This window comes from Phodopus roborovskii, unplaced genomic scaffold (genome assembly GCF_943737965.1).
Source record: "Phodopus roborovskii unplaced genomic scaffold, PHOROB, whole genome shotgun sequence".
In the NCBI taxonomy this organism is placed as follows: Eukaryota; Metazoa; Chordata; class Mammalia; order Rodentia; family Cricetidae; genus Phodopus; species Phodopus roborovskii.
The window spans coordinates 37,371,587-37,397,976 of NW_026125295.1; the positions used below are offsets into that span (position 1 = coordinate 37,371,587).

General features: G+C 35.8%; 1 protein-coding gene across 1 annotated transcript in view; it reads right to left on the bottom strand.

Moving 5' to 3' along the window:
- Mei4 (meiotic double-stranded break formation protein 4) overlaps window positions 1-26,390 on the bottom strand; it is a 122,762-nt gene that overhangs the window by 42,870 nt on the left and 53,502 nt on the right. Inside the window, exon 3 of the mRNA XM_051173918.1 lies at window positions 14,949-15,080. Within this exon, the coding sequence (XP_051029875.1) occupies window positions 14,949-15,080 (132 nt within the window). The remainder of the gene's footprint in view (window positions 1-14,948; window positions 15,081-26,390) is intronic.

Sequence of the window (26,390 nt, forward strand, 5' to 3'; positions counted from 1 at the left end):
CCTAGAATGGATCTCTCACTGTCCCTTGACTGTCTCCTCAGAGAGATCGTCACCTCTCAAGACAAGGTAGACTGTTGACTAAGGGAGGAAGGTTTGTTGTGTGTGTGTTGAGGTGACCCATCAGACAAAATCATCAATACACAAGGAAAACTCAAGACTCAAAGAGCAAGTGACTGTCTTATTGACTGGTACTATTGGGCTTCCCATAGTTGGAAAAATTACATTTCTGATAATTTAGCAAAATCATTAAAATTGGGGGGGTGTAGTTCTTGTACAAATTAAAATTTAAACAGGTTGTTTTATTCCTTGAAGATGATTAGTCACTATTTTCTTCTTCGTTTCTTTTTTATTTAAATTAAAAGCAATCTTATTTAACATACCAATCCCAGTTTCCTCTCCCTACTGTCCTCCCATTTCCCCCATCATCTCCTTATCCCAGCTCCCCCCCATCCACTCCTCAGAGAGGGTGAAGCCTCCCATGGGTGATCATCAAAGTCTGTCATATCATTTGGGGCAGGACCAAGGCCTTCCCCCCTGATTCTAGGCTGAGCAAGGTAAACCTCCCTAGAGAATGGTCTCCAAAAAGCCAGTTCATGCACTAGGGATAAATACTGGTTCTACTGCCAGTGGCCCCACAAACTGCACAAGCCCCCCAAATGACACCCACATTCAGGGGGCCTATTCTGTCTTATGCAGGTTCCCTAGCTGTCATTTTGGAGTCCCTGAGCTATTTCTGTGGATTTCTCCAGCATGGTCTTGAGCCCTTTGCTCATCACTCCTCCCTTTCTCCAGGAGTTCACCTCAGTGCTTATCTCTGAACCTCTGCTTCTGCTTCCATTATCTACTGGATGAAGGGTCTATGATGGCAATTAAGTTTGTCATCAATCTCATTATAGGAAAAGGGCATTCAAGGTAACTTCTCCACCATTGCTTAGATAGATTCTTAGTTGGGGTCATCTTTGTGGATTCCTGGGAATTTCTATAGTGATAGGTTTCTTCTTAAGCCCATAATGGTTCTCTCTATCAAGCAAAGTATCTCTTTCTTTCTTTTCCTTCTCTGTCCTTCCTCAACTCAAACTTCCCAATCCCTCATGTTCTCCTCCCCACTGCCCTTATCCCCTCCTCTCTCCACTACCTGCCTCTCCCTTCCCCATGGTTCCCTTTCCCCTTTTCAAGGGAACATATATATTTCTCTTAGGATCCTCCTTTATACTGTCTTCTCTGGGGTTGTGGACTGTGGGCTGATCATCCTTTACACTATGTCTAATATCCACTCATGAGTGAGTATAAAGCATGTTTGTCTTTCTGTTTCTGGGTTACCTTACTCAGGATTGTTTTTTCTAGTCCCATGCATTTGCCTGTGAAATTCAGGATGTCACTGTTTTTTAGTGCTGAGTAGTACTCCATTGTGTATGTGTACCCCATTTTTTTTTTATCCATTCTTCAGTTGAGGGGCATCTATGTTGTTTCCAAGTTCTGGCTATTACAAATAATGCTGATATCATCATAGTTGAACAGATATCTTTGTTGAGTAGATGTGGATCATTTGGGTATATGCCTAAAAGTGGAATTGCTGGGTTTTGAGGTAGATCAATTCTCTTCCTGAGAAACCAGCATACTGATTTCCAAAGTGGCTGCACAAGTTTTCACTCTACCAGCACTTGAGAAGTGTATCCCTTTCTCCTCATACTCTCTAGCATAAACTGTCATTGGTGTTTCTGATTTTAGCCATTATGACAAGAGTAAGATGGTATCTCAGAGCTATTTTGACTTGCATTTCCCTGATGGCTAAGGATGTTGAGCAATTCCTCAAGTGCCTTTCAGCCATTTGAGATTCCTCTGTTGAGCATTCTCTTTTAATTGGACTATTTGGTGTGTTAGTGTCTAGTTTGTTGAGCTCTTTGTATATTTTGGAGATCAGCCCTCTGTTGAATGTGGTGCCATCTCTATCTCATGCTTTTTCTCAGAGGTGGGGGGGGGTGTAAAGATACTGGATACCTTTTCCATTTTACAATATCATCAATATAATCTTTGCTTTATATTTTTTCAATATGTCATGAAACATGACATTTATTCATGTATAGTCATTTTAAGGAATAATTATACTTTGAAAAAGCATCACACAGTATAGAATGTGAACTAAAATCCTTTCCAAGTTACTGAATTCTATATATTTATTTGTTGCTTGCTTGAAACCTCATCATCCTTTAACATAAGAATTCAATTTGCAACAAAACCTTCTTTACTGATATCCAGTAATTTGTGAGAATGTCAAAGTAAATCCAGTGGCTGAGAAGAGAATACTGTATATCTTTAAAAATATTTGAAAATGACCACAATGATCTCAGTCATTTCTCTGGAAAAATCCTGCTGGTTTCCAAGGCTTTGACAAATATTTTAATTTGTGAGTCTTCAATGTAGACACAGAACATCTTGCTTGGAACTTAATGTATTTAGGAATTGCAAGTACAAATTTTAGAGCATCCTTTGTGATCCTGAACTGTAACAGGCTATCACTAATATGGTGAGTAGCAATAGAAAGACAAATATAAACAGATTAATGTGAAATCCTAACAAGTAGCAGTTATGGCTGTGCTTTATGTTGGCATCTGCTCATCCCTACCCTTAAGACACTCTCCATACTAAGTGGTCATGAATGCTGACTTTTCAAAGAACCCATACTTAATGCTGGATCAGTCGTCCCTTTGAAAGTTTGTTTTAGGTCGGTGGAAATCTCATTGCCTACATTTATCTATCAGAAAGCTGATGCATAAGTTGGATTTGCTAGGTTCTATAGTATATTATGGACTATTTTCCTAAACTGAAACTTCCCATTCCAGGTGATTCAGCAATGGCAGTCTGGAGAATAACTTTTATTCTAATCACTAGATCCCTGTCCTCTACCATATCATAAACCTCCAGCTATTATAATGATCTTGAATGGATCAGACACTCACCCAGTTGCATGCTTTAGCAGTATTAAAGGCTGCAGGAAAGATCCAGCAAAATGTAGGCCTCTGACTCAGCACATGCTGCTGAGTTTCTGGCCTGTTGACCTTGATGGATCTGCCTCAGTCACTAGGAATTCAGATACCCTCCATGTGGAAGAAGCTGATGAGCTCTGGAGGTGCTTTCAGTTAACAGTGTGTAACAGTGGTGTACAGATCATAGTAATCCCCCTAGGAGGGCATATAGGCCATAGCAACCAGTAGATCTATCAACTCAGGACAGGTCATCCAAGCCCGGAAGTGCACCAATCCCAAGAGCTGCATACCCGTAGACACTCCCCTTGCTCTACCCAGTAAATTCCCTGCTTCTTGGCTCCTTTGGGTCCTTCTTGCCCAACCTGTTGTGTTGAATGGACAGAGGAACTGACTTAATTCCTTAAATAATAAAAGACTCTTTGCTTTTGCATCTGAAGGGGTCTCTTGGTGATTTGGGGGTTCAGAATTTGGGCACACACTCTAAACATTCCTGTTTCTTGGAAGAAACTATAGAAGAGGGAAAGCATCTTTAAATGTCCAACAGTGTGCTCTCTAAAACCATGGGTTATCATTTGTTGCCACTATTGCTGGAAGGTTTTAAATTTCTTTTTGTTTAATGGATGTGGTTAACTATGGAGTTATTTGTTTATTCCTGCAGAACATTTGGTAGACTGTATGTAAGAATTAGTTCACATATTCATTGGATGGATTTAAAACTCAACACTGGTAACATTTATTTTGTTTTATTTTTCCTCCAGTAAGCAGCTTTGGGTTACTGACTACTTTCTACTATTGTCACTTAGTTTTGTTTTGTTTTGCTTGAGACAGGGTTTCTCTATGTAGACCTGTATGTTCTGAAACTAGCTCCATAAACTAGGCTGGCCTCAAACTCACAGAGGTCTACCAGCCTCTGCCTCCCAATTGCTGGGATTAAAGTTGTGTGCCCATTGTTTTTCAATCCTTTTAATATCAGAGTTTTTTTTTATGTCTTTGAACCTAATTGATATCTTGCTTTCCTCATTTCGCATATTTTGGATAGGCTCTCTTCAGTATTACCCTAAAACCCTGATGCTTTAATGTTAATCTCTACATCATCACTCTAAACTCCCATACTGCATTATGTAAACATCAATAAATCTGGTGTGTTATATTTCCATTTAGCTATTTTTTTTCAGTCTGCCAATAAAAGGTTATATTTTTCCTGTGTGATATGTCCATTCTCATCCTCTCTCTCTCTCTCTCTCTCTCTCTCTCTCTCTCTCTCTCTCTCTCTCTCTCTCTCTCATGTATGTGTGTTTCATTTCCAAACAGGGGTGGGGTGAGTGTCTATATACCCTTCTGTTACTAATTACTTGTTAAAATCTCTTCTGTTACTAATTAGTAATTACTTGTAAATCCTGAAGTGATTAGAAAATAAACAAATACATAATTTCAACTCTTTAAATTTTATTAAGGACTATTTATGGTTCAGAACAAAATCTACCTCAGTGCCTATCTTATGCTCTTGAAAACAACTATTCATTTTACTGCTGATTGATGAACTACTCCAGAAATAATACTGAGGTCAAGCTGGTTAATACCTTCATTCAGCATCTCCATAGTGTTTATTGATTTTCCATCTACTGTATTATCAATAACTAAGAAAAGAATACCAAAATACTTAAGAACAACTAGAGAGCTATCCAACTCTACTGTAGTTTTACCAATTTTTGTTTTATGTGTTTTGCTTTATCATTAGTTTGCCAGGTGCTTATATATTTAAGAATATGTCTTCTGGGTAAATATAAGCATATGCTTGGCATTAGGAAGAAAGCAGCCCCTCCAGTAGGCTGGTCAGGTTGAAAGTCCAAGGATACTGGAGTGTCCTTACAGAATTGGTAGCCAGGACTCACAGCACTGAGATTTAAACAAAAAATACTAATTTGTGAACTAAGGAACTAAAATCCCAGTCTCAACTCATCAAGATGCCAGCTAACTACAGCCACTCTTTTTCACATCTGTGTTTTTCCTTTTTCTTGGAAGGTATTAGCAGACTTCTTGAATGTGGAGACTTGTACCTGACTCATGGGCCACTCACAAACCCCCATTATGTACCTATTAAAACAGATGCATTCCAGTTCAAAGCCTGATTTACATACATGTGGTGATGTATTGGTTATGATCTAATAAAGTCACTGGGCATCAAAAAGCAAAGCTATTCACAGCCATGGAGTTCAGGCATTGGTTGTACACACCTTTAATCCCAGGACTCAAGAGACAAAGGCAGATAGATCTCTGTGAGTCCAAGACTACATTGGCTACATAAGAGTGAAATAGAGCTCATGCCTTTAATCCCAGGATTTGAGAAGTATAAAAGGAAGAAACAAAGGGTTTCATGTGAGAATTAGTCACCAGCCACTTTGAGGAGAGGCAAAAGTCTAAGACTGCATTCGGAGGCTTGGTGGAGACCAGTGCAGTCGTGATTGTGCTCTGAGGATTCATGGAGACAGGATCACTGTGGTCTGAGGTAGAGGTAAAGGTAAGAGCTAGTGGCTGGCTGCTTTGCTTCTCTGATATTGAGCTTGAACCTCAATAACTGTCTCTGCATTTTTATTATTCATGCTACACATACAGCCACGACCAAATTGGCCCATTTTCAGGAAAAAAAAAAATAACTCCAAAGAAATGATAAAATGCTACTTAGTAATTTATTGAGGCTTGCTGCAAGGAGTGATAATTCTAATTTTATTTCTGAATAAAGCTTCTTGCTATCACTAGTTTTACTATTCATGTTGATTGTTTTGGTTGTGGGACAGAGAATCTCTGCTCTGATTAAGAGAAAAAAACAACTCTTCAACACTTTATTCCTACTTTATATGCCATTACATATATGACATATATGTAATCATTGCAATACACACACACACAAACACACACACATATATGTACACCCAATGCAATGTTCTTTTGACTACGTGTATATAATGGACCAATACATTCATTTGAATAATTAAGAATTCTATAGCTTCCTCTTCAACTTCATGCTTTTAAAAATCTTTAGACAGATTCATAACTCTTCCACTATCCAGGGTGCCTATTAGTCAAGAACCCATGAATTCTTGGTCCAAGGCATGGCTGGTAAAGTCATCACATCTGGAAAAAAAGTCTAAAACAACCCCTTACTTAACACTATTCTCAGTGTTGAAACCCCTAAGGTCAAAAGTCTTTTTGTCATTCAAAAACACTTAAGGTGACAAAAAGGACTGAGAGTGCTGTCATTCTAACAGATAGAAGGAGGATAGCCCCTTTTTCTGAATGATAGAACAAATATAGTTAGGAAAAGGATTAGAATGTTGGTCCAGTGCTCCAAACACTTTGACTTGTCGAGCATCCTTAAACTTACATATTAGTGAACTCCTACCAATGGACCTAGCTACTAGATGCCCAAGCCAAGTTAAGACACTCTCACTGGCACCACTGCAGTAGCTACAGTCAATATTGCCAATACTCATGTTAATTCTTGTTGGCATGGAAATATTTCCAGGAGTAATACCAACCAGAGGTTCCAATAGAGGAACCCTGGCTATAGAAAAACAAAAATGGAGAGCAGACCCACCAGGGAAAGGATTAAGGCCAGAACTCTTGAATGTGATTTAGCCTCTCCCCTACCATTGCCTGCCATGGTTATGAATTCCATTCCCTCAGACTCACAGGGAGGACTTCAGTTCTCTGATCATGACACATGCACAGAAGGTGCATGCTCACACACACGCGCGCACGTGCGGGCGCGCACACACACACACACATTTTAAGAAAGATAAAAATAAAGAAAAGTACAGGCCAAGTTAACAAATAAAAATAGATGTAAAACTTTAAATGAAATACTTGCAAGCCAAATTCATGAATACATTAATAATATAAAAAATGAGTTCATGAATTTGACAGGGAGCTTAGAGGATATGGGAGGGGTTTGAAGGTGAAAATGGAAGAAGAAAATATATAATCACTTTCAACTAAATAAAAAATAAATTATAAATAAAACAATAACACCCCAAGAACAATTTAGCTTCCTTGTGGGGAATATATAGTTGATTCAATATAAACAAATCAATAATTGTAATAAACTACAATGATATATTTAAGAACTGAAATAACATGGACATCTTGATAGATGTAGATAAAGAATTGACAAAAGTCAACATGCTTTCATGATCAAAGTCTTGAAAGAAATAAAAATAGAATATATCTCAACATAATATATGTTACAAATCTATAGGCAACATAATTTTAAATGAGGAAATTGGAGCATTTTCTCTAAAATCTGTAAGGAAACAACTCATTCAATACACTGTTAAATTCTTAACAAAAGCAATTAGACAAAAGCAAGGTACAAATGATAGGAAAACACAAGAGACTAAGCAATTCCTATTTACAGGTGAACGTAATTAAATTTTAAAAGACCCTGGAAACTATCATAGACTTTTAAAACTTAAATGTTTGGCAAACTATGCACAGACACAAGTAGGCTTCTGTGTAATAGTAATAAACTACATGAGACAGAAATTGTGAAAAATATCCCATTTCCCATTAGCAAGTACATAGGAATGAACTTGACTACGGTAGAGAAAGATCTTCATAATGAAATAGTTGAGATGAAGAAACAAAGAAAATCAAAGAAGATTCTAGAAGGTGAAAAGAACTCACATTCTGCTGGATTAATAGAATTAATACTGTGAAAATGCATTACCAAAATTATAGATTCAATTCAATAAAAATTCAACGATATTAGAAACACATACTAAATACATAACACCACAGATTTGTTTTAAATACCAAGCATCATAATGCCTGCCCTTGAGTTTTACCACAAAGATATAACAACAAAGGTAGCATGGTATAGCATAGAAACAGACATCAGAACAATGGAACAGTATAAAGGATCCAAGAATACATTTATATAGTATGAACCTTCAATTGTTGACAAAAGTTATCAAAACATGTTCGTGACAAATATAAATCTTTCCAATAAATGGTACTTGGAAAGATATATATATATATATGTGTGTGTGTGTGTGTGTGTGTGTGTGTGTGCGTGTGCGTGTGTGTGTGTGTGTGTGTGTATGCATGCATCCACCACCAGAAGAAACTACATATTACTAAAGGTATTAATTACATGTTTGGGTTTTGTTTATGTGTGTTCTTTTTAGTTAACCTGCATGTAATTGGTTTTATTGTGTCATTTTCAGATGTGATATAGTTTTATTGAACCTCTCCTAATTTATATCTTGTCTCCTCATACCCATGTATCTTTCTAATGTTATAAAGTCCTCTTTATATAATACTTTCATGTCACAAGTGCTCTATTACCATACCTCCATTCCTTAAAACTTTTAGGCGCCCCCTCATGGTCCTCTCTCTAACTCCATGCCATTTATTCAAACACACACACACACACACACACACACACACACACACACACACACACACGTTTTTGTATAGGAAATAACATGTAGAATTTGTCGTTCTATGCAACTTCACTGAACATAATAATTACAAGTTCTGGTCATGTTTTTGTAAATTTCATTTTACTTTATAGCTAAATAAAATTCTATTCATATTTTTGTAATACACTTTCTTTTTAAAAAATACTTTTCTTTGTTTTTAAGCATATAGTACATGTTTGGGCTTTATATGTGCACATGCAATGTGTGAGAGGCTGGTGACATATGAAGTCAGAAGAGAATAATGTGTCCCCTGTAAGTGGTAGTACAATCAGTGCAAGAAGCATACTGGTAACCAAGCCAAGGTCATCTGAGAGGCAGAAGTCCTCTTAACCACCCAGCCATTGCTCCAGCCCCTACAATACATTTTCATAATCTATTCATCTGCTGTTGAACATCTAGGATGGTCCCATCCCCTTGCCATTGTGAAAACTGCAGCAATAAACCTGGATGTATAACTATTTCTGTGGTATTATATAAAGTCATTTTTATACATGACCAAAGGGAGTATGTCTAGTTATACAAAAGTTCTCATTTTAGTTTTCTGAGTAAGCTCCATATGATTTCTATTCTGGTTGTATCAGTATTAGTGTTAATATGTCATTTGCAACTAGGCACCTTATAATCATAGCTCCCCGATATCCTGAACACATTTTAGATGACATTTACATTATATCCACATAGACCAATTAATGCTGTATTCTACATTTTATAGCACATAAGAAAAACAGTTCATTCCATTAGACTTCTATCACTGGGCGGGGGTGGGGGGAACTGCAGAGAAAAATCAATGTTAAGGAGATAGATTTATTTTACCACATGATTTCTGAGTTTTCTGCCCCATACCCATTAAACATGTCTCTGCTTTCTTTCTATTGCTGTGACAAATCAGGACCAGAAGCAGATAGGGGAGGAGAGGAATTATTAAGTTGGCACATCCTGATCTAAACCATCATGGAGGGGCATTAGGGAAAATACTCAAAATAGGAACTAGAAGGCTAGAACTCATTCAGAGACATAGAGGAGTACCCCTGCTGGGCTGCTCTGTGGCTTACTCAGCCACACATCCCAAGGTCAAGGCTCAAGGGCTACAAGGTTCATAGTGGGCTGCAGTCTCCCATCAATAAAAAATAAAATGCCCCCACAGACATCTCCAATTGAAATTTCCTCTTTCCAAGAGTCTCTAGCATGTGTCATGAAGATAATAACTGCCAGCACAAAACTATAAATACACAAATAAATCAACATCTTTATCAGGACAGAGCCCTAAAGAGTCAATCACATCCCAAGGCTCATTGTTTCAATACATTTGGGAGCAAACTGACAGCATGTGGGTTTTTTAGAGACACTTAAGAAGCAAGCCATAACCTATCCTATCGTATTTACCATATACCAAGCAAGTTACTTCCTTAGATCTTCCATCACACCCCTCCACCACTTGAAAAACTTCATTCTGGAGTAAATGGACATCATCAAAGAAATTCAGAAATGCACAGCTGCTCAACACACACATACACACACACACACACACACACACACACACACACACACACACACACACACACCCCTAATAATAATAGTAATGATAATAATACTGATAATTTTAAAAGTAGAGGCAGTCATGAATTAGAGAAACAGAGAGACATCATGGGAAGAACTGGAGTAGTGAATGATGAAATATAGTACTCATGTATAACATTCTCAAAAAATGTAAAAATAAAATAAAACAAACAACCTAGTATGTAAGTGATGAACAATCCAGAGACCATTTAGCTCCTTTGATCATTGAACTGACTGATGAATTTCTTTGGGGGGGGCAATGGAAAACAGTTTTAAACAGTCTTTCAGAAAATATAGAGATTTATATATTTTTTTTTATATTTTCATTTTAATTCTGAATTTAGGGAAATTCGAGCCTTGCTCTATTCATACACAATGAATGATGTTTACATAGGAATATTGGAAAGGGAGAAATGTACTTGTGTGATAAATCAGACTTGTCACCAGAAATTTCTCCTAGGTCATTTTAAATAAAATAAAATAAAAACGCAAAAGCCCATGCCAAGGTCCCATAATCTTTAGTTTGTCTATTTGAGCAGATTGATATAAATGATATTTTAAATGATCAATTAACTTACTTGTGATTGAGCCAAGGCTCTTAGATCTGCAGTATCATTAAAACATTAATAATTAGTAAATTTGAAAGAATATAGTTTTACTCTCATATGAAATTGGCCAGCTGTTTCTTGATTAGATTTATGGCTATTATTATTTTTTTCTCAGTGTCTCTTATTAAAATACTTATTTTGTTGGTATAGTTTATCCAGATATATAAAAAAATAGTTAGCTTTATATAATGGCATAAAATGCTATATTCAGAATATTGTATGACTACTTTTATTAATAAATTGCTTAGTTTTATTTTAATTAACAAGAAAACAGATATCTAAAAGGAATAAACAACACAGCTTTGAGCTTGTTTCCTACTATGCTTTTATTCTAAATATTAAGACTGTCATCTTGTAGAAATTTTATGTACTTTGTAAATACTAGGTCTCTAAACTATTTAATATGAATATGAATATGCTACTCAGAATTCAGATCTCTCCGATCCTTATCAATATTCCAAATGTACTTTTCATTTTAATAGTTTGGCTACTGTTCCCAAAATCATGCTTAGTAGATGGCATTGTGAACTGCATCTAAGGAGAAAAACATTTCTGGAAAAAATGCAATTAAATTTGGAGTTTCATCTTTGATCAACATATTTCTGATACTTAAGGGGAATTTTTCTCTTCAATATAAAATATTTATAATGCAAAAGCCACAGGTGTTCACTCATAAAATATACAAAATTTAAACAGTAATATTTTGTCATGTAATACTTTAGAGTCTATGAAATTTTGAAGACAGTTTTTTAATCATGTGTATACTGGAAGAGTGTTAGATGTGTACAATGGTTTATTATCTATAATCTTATAGCTGATACATTTAAGTATTTCTGTTTCCTGGATATTTCATTCTCCCTTTTAACTCAATATAATGCTTTCAAATTCTATTATCTTTTGCGAAAATAATCTTTCTGTGTACTGTATGTATTACTCTCATTGGCTAATAAAGAGCTGACAGGACCATAGCCAGGCAGGAAGTATAGGTGAAACATTCAGAAGCACAGGACTCTGGGGAGAAGAAGGTGGAGTCAAGAGAGACCCCAGCCAGCTGCCAAGAAAGCAGGATGTGTAAAAAAAGAGGTAACATCCAGCCATGTGGCAAAGCATAGATAAGAAATATGGGTTAATTTAAGTGTAAGATTTAGCTAGTAACAAGCCTGAGTTATAGCTCGAGCTTTTATAATTGATTGAGAGTGGCTGTGGAACAGGAAAACTCCATCTCCAATGAACAAAGGGATAAGAGCCCATCATAGCAGAGAGGTATGGAGAAAAAGCAGGCAAGATCATGTAGCTGAGAGCTCACAGGTTCAAATGAAAGCAAAAAAGCACAGAAAACTGGAAGTGTGAGGCTTTAAACTCTGAAACTGTCCTTAGTGACATACTTCCACCAGCAAGGGCACACTACCTAAACCTTCCCAAACAGCATCACTGGCTGGCAACTAAAATTGTTCAAATACCAGAGCCTATTGGGGACATTTATATCAAAATATTACAAAGATGAAACTAACATTCATGTAAATTTTTAAAATGTAAACATAGTTATTGAATTGTGTGGCAAAATAGTGGTTTAGGAGAATGTTTAACTTTCTGAGAAAGTGTTTGCCTTTTTACAGTCCCAATAACAATTTAAAAATTCAGTACTGTTAGTTTTTTTTGTATTAGCAATCCTATCCAGTCTACCTTCCTGTTGTCCTGAATAATTCATGTTCTTTCTTACCACTAATATAGCAACTTTTTACAAAGACTGTTCAAATATGTACCCCATTATCATAATGAGCATTGCCCCAATCTTCCCAATGGAATTATCTTAAAGTCTAAGTATAAAATCAATTGGCTTTATGTATGAGGAATTATTAACAGATCATTAGCCATAGAAAATGATTTTAGATTTTCTATCTGCATGACCATGTTGAGTATAAGTGATGATAATGTGGCCTATATTATTCCAAAAGTACCACAGCCTAACTTGCTAAATGATATTAAAATATTCTATATGTTCAGTTAATTTTGCAAACTGGCAACTAAGGGATATGTAATTAATGTAAATAATCAAGCTAACTGCTAAGGATTCCTTTCTTTTTATATTTATTTAGGTTTTCACTGCTTTATTTATAGATATACTGCTTGCAATATTATTTCTGAAATCTTCCATTTTCTTATTTTCATTCTCATATTCTTTAAGATACTCAACATATTTGTAATAGATATCTTTAAACTATCATAACACATTTATAATAACTAACAATGTCATTACCTTTCATCACTTTTTTTCATTTTATTTATGTGCACCAACATTTGCATGTGTGTCTATGTATCACATGTGTACAGTGCCCTACGTGGGTGGAAGAGGTTATTGCATCACTTAGGATTTGCTGCCTCATTTTAGCTGCATTATAGTTACTAGGATTTGAACCAGGGTCCCCTGGAAGAGCATATGTTGGTTTTAGTCACTGAGTCATCTTCTCAGACACTCTTTGGGGTTTATTTCTATTAACTCATTTTTTTCCCTAAAGGTCATTTGTTATACATCCCTGTTGTTTTACATGTCTAGAGAGAAGACATTAAAGGCATGTTACTGACTTTGTTTTTCTAGTGTTGTCTAGAAGACAGGTATCCAACTGTGAATCAGCTAAGAGCTCTTTTCAAATATTGTCTCTTATTTCCATCAGCCCACATTTAGGTCACTTCAATGTTTCTTCAAGGTCAGCATAGCCAAATGCAAACTCTGTCCACACAAGTGCTTTTCCTGATGGCTGCTTGAGCCTGAATCTGGGTCCTCTGCAAGAACCATAAGTAGTCTTAACTGTTAACCCATCTCTCCAACCCCCTTTTTCTTACAGTAGCATAACAGAACACCTAAGTTTAAATTATGGCTTTTGCAGATGTTCTTCTGCAGTGATGGCCAAGTGTCTTAAGTGATTTAAGACTTGGTTCCATATCTATGAGCTGGAAAAGAAGAATGATGCTACTTCAAAATTAAATTAAACTAAAAACATGAAATTTTGGCTTCTCAACTTGTCCTCATGTTCCAAATAAATAATTCAATTCAATTAAGCTTACTTTCTACACAGTCTTTGGTTAAGTTGCAAACCTATCTTGTTTCCCCAGAATCCCTGGGAAACATCTTATTACATGTAACAGTCAAGTTCCTTTGTGCTCTGCTAGTCTCTGCTGATACCACTCAAATCTATTTTTATTTAAGTTGTTCCTTTGACAGGAAGTACTTTGGGAGCTTGTAAACTACTATGACCAGTTCTTTGACATTGGAATTTGTACAAACACTACCAGACATTTATTTCATCATTTTGGTCTTTTTGCAATAGTCAACTTGACTTATTTATTTCTCCTTTGATTTGTCACAGTGACTTTATAAACTTATTTCTCAGAATCACCTAAACAATTTCTGACTAGATTTTACCATATCATCCTCTGAACAAGACTATAATAACAGTTTTGAGACCATTCCATTAAATGTAGAGAAGTCAGAGGTAAATACTTAGCTAAAAGGCAATTTAAAGCTATGATATATTTGAGTTATTGAATTTATTTCACTTTCACATAAATATGCCAACTTATCTCTGATTTCTTTTTTAATAGTCTTTCTAAATTGTACAAGAGAGATAGTAAGAATAATGAAGCAACTACAGGGTAAACACATGTAACATCAGGTATCAAGATCAGAATCTGGGAATGGCTTGTATTCCTATATGTTTTTCAGAGGCAACATGAAAAGGTTGTACAGGTAAAAGGCTAGAAGCACTGGGGGGTAAGTCTAGGCTGCATAGTGGAATTCCCAGGCATGCTTCTGCAATGCTGATGCCCACTATCCCACTTCAGAGACCTGTTTGTATAGCTTGATAATGGCATTTCAAATTCAGCTAGAAAGTTCTCTCAGGCAATTGGGTAGAAGGACCATTCTCTATTTAGGATCCTCTCAGGTCCACCATTGCCCCCTCACCATTGCAATGTATATTACAATTGGGGATATTTAAGTCTATTCATCTAAACATTCCTTTGCTAAGAACAATGGAACGTTGGTAGAGGTGTGCCAGTGAAGAAGACAAGATGGGTTTATTTACAAAACAAACAAACATACATACATACCCACAAACATACAAAACCCCCACTGGCTGAAGCACCTTGTATAATTCCATTAAGCAAAAATATTCACATGTATTAGAGTTAATGCTACAAGTGAAATAGCACCAAATCAATACATCAATAAAGGACAGAAAAAAGATAAAGAAAAAAGTCAAAAGCTGATAGTTGTGTTAAGCTCAAGTTAACAAGTTATAGCTTCAAGTTGCACATACCTGATTGATGGCTCCCAGGTGGTCCACAAAGCTGTTCACTTCTGATAGTAGTAGCAATATAATAGACTTTCTCAAAAGGCTGCAACTTCCTAGGGTTAATAGACTCTGAGCGATGTAATGCTGCACCTGGAACTACAAACAATATTGAGTGAGATTCTATTTCCTATCACATCTTAATATTTAATTGCAGCTTCTTAAGACTTATTTCTAAGGTAAATGCTGGGGAAGAACAAGATGTTAGCATATTTCTGGGTTAGTACTGAGACAAACTGTGAAAAAAGTAGTGTTATTTAGGTACTGCGATATTAAGTAACAGTCAAAAGTTTTGTTTTTTTCTCTTTTGGATTTCAAGACAGGGCTTCTCTGTGTAACAGTCCTGGCTGTCCTAGACTGGACTAGACTCAAACTCACAGAGATCTGCCTATCTTTGCCTCCTTTGTGCGGGGATTAAAGGTGTACACCACCACTATCTTTCTTTTTCTCCCTTTTTTTTTTTTTTTTTTTTTTTTTTGATCAGGCAAAAGTTTTAAATGTATGACAGAGCTCTGAAGTGGAAAGTTTGAGTTTAGACTAGGTGAATAAAGTGAGTAAAAAAAAAAAAAACCTGATTTTTAAGTCCACAGTTAATAGAAGACAAATCGACAGACAAACAAGTAGATTTAAAAGGTGGTAAGTGAACATTGAAGGATAGGAGAACTAAGGATTTTCTGTGTGTTCCACTTCTACAGGAGACAGAACAAGGTGGAGAACTTTTCTTTATATGTATGGGGAGAAAATACATACCTGACAGTCTGAGTTCTTCTTTGTTAGTTATTTTCATTTATTTATTTTTGTTTATTTATTGTGCATGTACATGTTTGTATGTCTCTGTGTGTGTGTGTGTGTGTGTGTGTGTGTAAAAATGTGCTAAATGGACAAGCAAGGGTCAGTGGAAAACTTGTGAGAGGTAGTTCTTTATTTTCATGTATGGCTCCCAGGGGTCAAACTTAGGTCAGCACTATAAAAGCAAAAACAACTGTAAATGAGAAATAGAAGACAAAACGTTTAACTAAGTCAATGAAATAGACATGAAATTAAAGGGGAAGGAAGTAAACTGAGAAAATAAAGGAAAAGAAATCAGCTAGATGAGGAAAAATATCTGTGGTATATGGAGAGAGGCTAAGAGAGCCAGAACAGAATCCCAAGTTACATCTTATTCAGAGTTTGAAAAATGGAAGGAAGGCAAAGGAGAGACTGATGGAGGGTGAAAGGAGAGCACAAGGTGAAACTCAATTTCTCAGTGGTACAGTACATGGCAGAATGGTCTAGAATGTACACATCTGTGGGGTTGGTCCTTGATAAAGAAAAAAAGGCAGTGTGGCAAGGAGGGCACAAGGGAAGGGAAATCATGGAAGGATTAAGGAAGAAAACTTTCTAGGTATAATGAACAATAAATCTCACAGATAAAAGAACTATTGTTAATATTGAAAGAAAATTGTAATAAGATTGACAACATATTTATTCAGCAGAACAATGAAAGCTCCAATGATCTACTACAAGCATAACACCTTAACAGAGTACTTATTAAATATAATTTCGTGTATCTAGCAGAACTATTCTTCACAAAGGAGAATCAATGTGTGAAATATGAGTCAGTTCATCAGTAATGGAATCATAACAAAGGGCATCACATTGTCCAAGGGCCTTCTTCCTTTTACTTATGTTCATCTATTTTAAAATATTTTTGAAACAGGATCTCACAATGCAGCCCTGGCTAGTCTAGAACTTGCGTCATAGATCAGTCTAGCCTTGAACTTGAAGAGATCCTCCTGCCTCTGTTATTCTAGTGCTGAAATTAAAGGCATGTACTGCCATGCTTGGCCCTATTTTAAAATGGTTTTGTATTTAGTTTCATATTTCAATTCAGTTTACATCAAAGGCCAGCATATCTCAAGATTAATGTTTGTTGGATGGGTTGGTAACACAATAATTGAACAGTGAGAAAACAAAGACATGGGAAAAGTAAGTTTCATAAATAAAAAGCAAATTGAGCTTAATTGGGACACAGAATGGGTGAAGAATAAAGTAGCAAAGAACAATAAATAAATAAATATTATGGAAATAAAAATTCTTGAATAAAAAAAATTTTGAGGAGCTACCAACTAAACTGTTAGTATGGGATCATGTTATCAGATGATGGTAATGGAAGGACTTATAAAATCTCAAATCAATTCCAGTTCACCAATAAGATTGGTTTTAATTTAAGTAAAACAAATAATAAAAATGAAACAATAAAAAAATCTCAAAACAAAAATAGACAAATAAATGAATAAATAAAAAAGAAAAAAAAAACAGTATTCTAAATCCAAATCTTATCTAGACACTACTTCCATAAAAAGAATGGCTCTTATCACTTCTTTTGGCTTTCCTCTCTGGAAGAGAAAAGGATGAGCCACATTCTAGATCTCTTACATGTATGACCTCAACATATTCTATCATTCAGACAAATTTTCTGTTCCTATACTTAGGGGGCTAAACCATTCAAAAAGATTCAAGATACTGTCAAGAGATAAATTCTTACATTTAAGTTTAAGTGAAATTTCTCTAAACCATAACCATGAAGTATGAAAAGACCTAGCTTTATAGTTATGATTATTGCTTACACTAAGGATAACAAATATGTAATAGAAATGAATAGAATATAGATGTACATTTTACATAAAACAGAATAGCTATAATAAATGCTGCTTGTGTAAGTATTTAAGAAAGTAACTACAAATGGAAATTTCACAGGTTCCTATCTTAGACAAAGAACAATAGACAACTAACTAATGACTAATGTGAGAGAACTATCCTTTCCCAGGAATGAGGGACTTCAGTGGTTGTACAATGCAGAGTTGTCAGCCCTAAAGCCAGAGACGTAATACTAAAATAGATTCAGAAACACAAATGTGTGTGTTGTGCCTTACAACTACATAGATTCATACATGCTTACATAATTGTACCTATACGTACATATACAACCATAATAAAGAAAAATAAGCTATCAACTTGACACTACAGGTTAATGATAGGGGTTTGAAAGAAAGTATCAGGGAGCGAATGAGGAGAGGAAAATAAAGGGGAAACTGATGTACTTCTATTTCAATTAAAAATATTATGAAAACAGTAAATACAGACCATAAGGCCAAACAACAACTCCATGCACATGTTTATATCCATGCATTGTGCTTGTACTCTCTCTCTCTCTCTCTCTCTCTCATACACACACACACACACCTACATACACCAGAAAAATTTAGCAATAGATACATACCCAACAGATATACATACAATGCAAAGGAAGTTGTTAGAGATTATCTACCCCATATTTTAACTTATATAATGTGCAAAAAAAAGCTAAACTATATTCTTTAGTTCTTTAGTAACACAAGGCAATGTAACTATTTTAAGGAAGGAAAGAAGAAAAGTCATAGAATAAAAGTCAAAATTATACACATACACACATACACACACACACACACAAAATTGGTAACATGGAGTCCAGGTGTTGGCTATTTACTTTCTTGACCTGAGGCTGATGATTGGTTACATACATGTATACATACATACATGTATAAATTATGATTTCTAAAAATTAGTAATACAGGCATGATGCTTTTTAAAATAAGAATGTATAACAGAAACTGAACTCAAGCATCAGGGTTAGCACACACAGGGCAGCTGGGAGTCTTGGCATAAGACTGAAGGTTTAAGCAAATTGAACAATAGATTCTCCTACTTGAATCTATTAAGTCTACTAATTTATTCAGAAAAACAAAAATGGAGGGAGAAGTGGAGAGACAACTAAATGGTTAAAAAAAAACTGGTTGCTCTTCCAGAGGATTTGGGTTCACTTACCAGCATCCACATGGCACCTCACAACTACCTTCAACCCTGTCCCTATGGGATCCATCGCCCTCTTCTGACTCTGAAGGCAGTGCATGCATATGTTGCAGTGGCATACATGCATGCCAAAATAAAGAATTAAAAATAGGAATCCTTTCCACAGGAAGATGTGAAATGACATGTGTGGGAGGAAAGAGAATGTACCTTCTTTTCTACATGTTTACCCTTGCTTTGAAAGAAAGATTTTGTGGGAATCATGTTATTTCATTTAAATTCTCCATTGTGCTAATGATAGTGATTATAGGAAGGGCTAATAATGTTTGCTTGTCTAAAGGGAAAAATGGTAGTAATTATAGGAAGGGACAGTGATGTTTGCTTGTCTAAATATCAATAGCTACTACGTTCAGGTATCAAGGAAACAGTAGAGTCAGATTTGGAATTAGGAGCTCACACAGCATGTAGAAATAAATCCCTGGCAGAAGACAGGCTGAGAGGCTATGTCAGAAGAGTGGTATGGAGGTGCCTTGTACAGATTTCCTTACTCACAGGGCTTTATCTAATTTTGTTTCATATCATCCGGGTCTTCCCTTCTTTTTGTTCATGAGTTGATTTCTATTGATCTGAGGCAGATTTATTGTTCACCAGAGGCTAAAACTAATTTCTGAATGTGCCCTCACGATATATACCACTGGCACAGAGCCCTTCAGGGCATCTCTCTAATACCCTTCATGTCACTTGTGTTGAACACTTGAAGTATGAGGCTAATATTTTATGAGCAAGACATTTTTATTAACACAAACAGGTTACTACTTCTTTTCTCACTGACATTATGGAGTCAGTAGACCTTTCTTTCCTGTAGTTGCAAAATGTTGCTTTGTTTTGCCCTTGATGCCTGTGTTCTAGAGTAAGTCCCCATCAGTCACTTCTTGCTCTTAATATGTCTGCAAGCAATCTAGTCTTTTCCATTGTAATGTCCACTTATTTTCCCCTTCTCATGTCTGTAGGACTATGAATGTTTTTTTCCTATGCTACAGAAATTTAAAAATCATTGTTATCAAGTAGATATTTAAATCATTATTAGCCATTTTAAACTTAAACTTTACCATTTCAGTGTGGCCTGACACACACTCAGTCCAATCCAATTCATTTGACTTTGCTAAGCATACACATTCTTATTTGGAACAAATAAGAGTAAATTTTGTAATCTGATTCCAAGTGATCTTTTAAAAATAGTTCATAAATCATGTGGAGTTGGCAATGTTGCAAATGATAAATACTCCTGACTTATGTGGCCAGAATTAGCACTCAATTTCCACTTGTTTTCACAATTGTTGCCAGTATTTACATGTACTTTATCTTCAATGTTATTATTTGTTCACATATTCAGGCTATACTTAGACTCTACTTTTTACTTGATCAGACCCAAAATATTAACTATTATTCAACCTAAATCCAAAGGCACCACTGCAGTTTTATATGTTATTATATCTATTCAGTGATGTGTAGTAATAACATATTGGGAATATTTTCACTCATTAGAAGTTAAGCTTGTTTGGAAAAGACATTTGTCAACAAATGAAGGTATTATCCACACTACTTCCAGGCCTGGCCCAGTATACATTCCCAAATGTTATACCTCTCATAATCTCTTTCAGTGGAACACAGAGAATTCAGCAGCTTCAATGTGATGTAAAAAACCCTGCAGAGAACTCTAGGAACTTGGGCAACTCTGAAGCCACAGCTGGTTTTCTTCCTTTCAATAGATTTGTAAAATCTAGTGTCTTCTCAGAAGAGAAAATCTGGTAGGTATTATGTTGCTTAACATGATGGTCTCCATTCAGTTTCCTGAAAATATGATGCTTTCTCCTTAAAGGCTAAATAAATTTAACTAAATTATGCATGCACATCTACTCTGCTTTCATAAGACAGTGTGGTATAAATGAATTATGTGATGACTGTAATTGTAGTCGTTTTAGAAACCTCTAGTTTGAAATTCCATGGAGCCTACTCTAATATTCCTTACTATTGCTTGTGTATGGGGTCTTCTTGTTCTTCACTCTTCTTAGTATGTGAATGTTCCATGGATGCTAACCACTTTGAAAGGGTTGAAATTACACCTTCAAGGGACAAATTTTAGAGTGATTCATTACATGGCAACAATGAAAAAAGGAATAATCATTCTACAGCATCAAGAAGAATGACCACAAGTCTCTGTTCAGTGTCAGATGAAGCCACATTTGATTATTATTATTTTTTGAAGCACAGTTTTGGGTTCTGAGTATAACAACACCCAAGAAGATCCAGCAGTTTTAAATGCATGTGTTCTACTGATAAAATAAGGGAAGGCTTTTAATCTCCTCAGGAAAGTGCTATATCATCTCCCATGATTTTACATGCAGATGTTATCTAAGGGTCAAGGTGATGGCTCTCTGTTTAGAGCAGTCAAGGAATCAAGAATCCAGAGCACTACTAGTAAAATAAAACTATTCATTTGTTTAAAATTAAAGCTACATTTAAGACACTTGAAATAGGACTGAATCACACACACACACACACACACACACACACATATACATACACGCATGCACGCACGCACGCACATGCACACATACACACACACAATGAGTGGCTAAACATTTTAAAAGAATCAGCTATGATCCATCTGAGATTAAATTAAGTCTTCCTCTTAAAAGAAGTATATTTTGATAAAAAAAAAGCTTTTTAAAATGAATAAAAGTCATTGTTTATTTATATGGACACACACATATATAATATGTATATATTATATGTGTAGCCCTGGCGACCCTGGAACTCCCTCTGTAGACCAAGGTGGTTGAACTCAGAGCTACACCTGTCTCTACCTCCAGACTGCTGAAATTAAAGGTGTGTGCTCTCACCCCAAGCTCTGGCTTATAGAAAAGGAAATAAGGATAGTTCTAACTATGAAGAGAGTAGATTGTTTTTAGCATAAAAATAAATGGTCCTGAATTCATTTGGAAAAGACATCCAATTCTGTAAAGCAGAGATGACTTTTACAGTGTGTTCCCCCTGAAGAGCATATGAGGACAGATTAAGAATATGGACAACTTCTTTTCTGATGCTGGTGGTGTTGCCAGGAGCAGTTGTGCCTCGTTGTCAAGAAAACCCTAAATCATTTTTAATGCCATATTTTGTAGGTCTTTGAAAGGTTTGAAGAGTGCCTATTTATCTAAAATACATCTCTGTGTATCTTGAAATCCTAACTAACTTAACTCTAAGTTTAGACTATCATAGGTAATTACCTATAATCTATACTACATTATATATTATTTTTAAATGAGCTTTGTAAACACAATACCTAAACAAGAGAAGTATACATATCCCCAAATAGACCTTAAATTTATATGAATAAATGAAAATCCATTCCAAAGCAAAGTATCCATTTTTATACCACAATCCCCTTTTTACCTTTAAAGATATTGATTGTGTTCATTAACTATTTATAACCAACCCCATTTAAATGAAAACAAACATTTATAAACAATATTTGGGAATTTGCGCGCCGTTCTTTCCAAACTACTTCCTGCTGGTAAAGGACACTGTCATGGGGGATCATAAGAATGGACATCATTATGGAGTTTGCTTTCAATATGGCAATTTGGACAAGATGCTGCTCTGTCCGGACTGTTTGACATCATGTTATATAAATGAGACATGCAGGACCCCAGGAATGTGACTTCTGATACATTATGGACATTGCTACAGGGTTCCTGCTTCAAGGAACAGTCTGCCAGACAGTCTGCAGGACACAGAGAAAAGTAACTGACAAACTGCCAATACAGGTGGACAATTTAAAGTTTCTTGCTTTGCTGAGGAGTCTACCAGACACACTATGGCCTATGGGCTTAAGATGGAACATTACAGAAGAACTTCAGATGACTGACCAGGTGAGTAGTCTCTGTCATTTCTAGAGTTTATATATTATCCTTCTGTGGTCTTTGAAGGAGTTGAAGACAGATAGTTAGCTTTTAGTTTTCCTTAGATAGGATTTCAGATAAGTTACATGTAAGACTTTAGACTCACAAAGATAGCATAGATGATAGAATATTTTCTTAAAGTCTTATTAAATGTTAATGGACTAAATATTGCTAACTGTGGTTCTTATTTGATAACTTTTGTGTGATATATTTTGCTATGCTAAGGTTAAAACCCTTCTTTTTAGTTTAGACAGAAAAGAGGAGATAATGGGAGATGTCATTCTGTAAATATGTTTCTCTTATTGGTTAATGAATAAAGCACTGTTGGCCAATAGGAAAGGAAAAGAAAGGAAAGGAAGATGGGGGGGGCCTAGGAGACAAGGAGGAAAGAGGAAGAAGTAGGGAGGAGTCAACATGGAGAAACTGGAGAGAGCAGAATGCCGGCCCCTCTCTCTGGTAAGATAAGACCACATGGAAATACTTAGATTAATAGAAATGGATTAATCATTAAGACAACACATGTACATTGAGCATGGATTATACTCTGAGAAAGAAAGAAAGAAAGAGAGAGAGGGGGGGAGGGTGGATGGAAGGAAAGAAGGAAGGAAGGAAGGAACAAAGAAAGAAAGAAACCCCAGGTGCTAAGTGGACCATGATATTCCTATTAGAGAATAAATGTATCTATCACTGTATGCAGCCAGTCCATGGCATAGCTATAGAATTGAAGAGCAAGTCCTTCCTCTGCAGAAGTCAGCTTTTTATAATGATGACTATTGAGGCCACCTTTGTTCTTTTAATCTCCTGGACAAAGTTTACAGACATATTCACTTAATAAACTGGTCCCTGCTCATGACAATAACAAGTTCTGAAACCAATTTCCATTTCTTAATCTTTCCCGTAATTTTCACAGCATAAGCTCAAACTCTGGTAAAAAGCTACTCCCAATTCACTTTTGCTGTGATGTTCCTGACACTACAGGGTTTGTCTTCAGCAAGCTAACTGAACTAGCTTTTATTGGACACCTTCTCTAATATTTTCTAGGCAGTGAGAACCAATAATTTCAATAGTAAGTCTTTTGAAAAATCTTTCCACTTTGTAAGTGTACACAAAAATGAAAATTCTCTAGAGCCATATTTTAATACACTAAAAACACCTCATTTAAAATTACGGATTTCATATACATTAAAAATAAAAATAAATAAGGAGGCAGAAGTGTCCTTTAAACAATAAGAAGATATAACCAAACAAGAAAAGGCCACTGTAGGATTAAAAAGTGAAGTAGTTTATGACAAGTGCACTCAAAAAGAATGGAGAAAAGAGACTAGTAAGTCTTATATAGAGAAAACCTGAAAAACAGTAAACGTGTGCTCTCTCTCTCACACACACACATATACATACACTATACAATTTATGAATTAGAAAGATGATTTAATGAAACTCTGACAAACAAGTTAAGAATCCCATTTATAATGTCATAAAAGAAAATACGTCTGTGGAAATTTAACCAAAAAAATGTTGAAGATCTATATACTGAGTGCTATAAAACATTGGCAAAAGAAATAGGAGATGATGCAAAGAAATAGACCATATCTCATGTTCAAGAGCTGGAAGAATACTGTAAATTATTCATACTATTCAAAGCAATACAAAAATTCAATGTAATTCTGATCACAACTCCAACATTATTCTACACTTGAATTAAAAAAAAAGAGCAACTTAAAATTTATATCAATCTACAAAAGCAATTCAGACAAAGCAGAATAGAGTCTATCAGATATTTAAGTTTATGGTAGGGCCAATGAGATGGCTCAGTGGGTACAAAGGTTTGCTGCCAAGTTTAATTATCTGAGTTTGGTCTCCAAAACACACACAGGAGACAGAGAAGACTTGCTCCTAACAGCTCCTCTCTAACCTTCACACCCACGTTGTAGTATTGCATCTTATATAAACAGATAAAAGGGATGGATTTTATTTTAAAACTAAGGCTACAGTGAAACAAACAGCATATTATTTTGAAGAATATGAGACATATTGATAACTAGAATATAACAGGAAATCAAAAAATAAACTTGCACACTTATGGTCAGTGACTACTCACTGCCCTAGTTTCATTGTTGTTGTGATTAAAAAAAATAAACTAACAAAAGACAACTTAGGGGATGTGCTAGCTAGCTAGTTTTATGTCAACTTGACATCACCTGAGACCATAAGACGATGCTGTAGGAAATCCCTTAGAGCATTTTCTTAGTTAGTGATTCATGTGGGAGAGCCCAGCTCATGGCGCATGAAAGCAGAAGAAAGCAGAGAAGTAAGCCAGCAAGCCGAAACCCTCCTGGGCCTCTACATAAGCTGCTGCCTTAGGTTCCTGCCCAGCTTGAGTTTCTGTCCTGACTTTCTTCCAAGTTGAACTTTGATGCAGAAGTATAAGCAAAATTAACCCTTTCCTCCCATAAGTAACTGTTGGACATGGGATTTTATTGTAGCAATAGAAACCCCAACTAGACAGGAGGAAAGGGTTTAGCTGGCTTAAAACTCCAGGTCACAGTCACCATTTGAAGAAATCAAGGCAGAGTGAAACATGTAGCCACTAGTCACATCTCTAGTCACATCTCTAGTCTGTTTTTTTTTTTCAATTTCAAACAATATATTTTCCTCATATCCTTTCTCTTCCCCCCAATCCTCCTCCTAGATCCTCTTCCCTTCAACCGACCCAACTCCATGTTCTTTACTTTAAAAACAAAGGCAACACACACACACACACACACACACATACACACACACACACACACACACACACACACACACACACACACACTATGCTCCTGAGAATGAGTCCTGCTCTGAGCAGTATTTGATAGAGGGAAATTCAATGGAGAAAACAACTCTTTCAGGTTGGCTCCTAAGCGAATCTATATGGCATTTTCTTTATTAATGATTGATGTGAGAGGGCCCACACCACTATGAACTTTATAACCCTGAGAGAGTGGTCCTGCATTGCATAAAAAATAAGCTACGTGAGTCGTGGGTAAGCTAATAAGCAGTGTTCCTCCATGGTAATGCTACTCCAAGTTCCTGCCATTGGTTTTTGCCATTCCTTTCCTTTATGACAGACTATAAGCTGTAGTTAAGAAACAAATACATTGTTATTCAATTACTTTTGGTCATCGGGTTTATCACAGTAACAGAAAGCAAACTAGGATATATGCTTTCTTGCACTCAGTGAATTTCACTGCTCTTACAGAGTTCTCTTGTTATACAAGTGGTGCTGACCATCTTGCTACATAACTTACTAATCTCCATGAATATTCCTACAGGACAACTCAAATGTAGATAGTCCTTTACTAAGAATCACTTTCCAAGAAATTATAGATTGCATCAACTTGACAACCAAAGCTAGCCAACACACATAGTATGAAAATATTCTTTACCAAATATTGTTAAGGAAAACAGATATCATGGAGAAGAATGAAAAACAATGTAAAAACTGAAATGAACTGAATACTTAAAAATTAGTACCTGAAACTACAAAAGAAGGAAACAAGAATAAAGTTTCATGGTCTCAGCTAGTACACATTTCTTGAACTGACTTAAAACATGGACAATGAAAATAAAAGCAGGC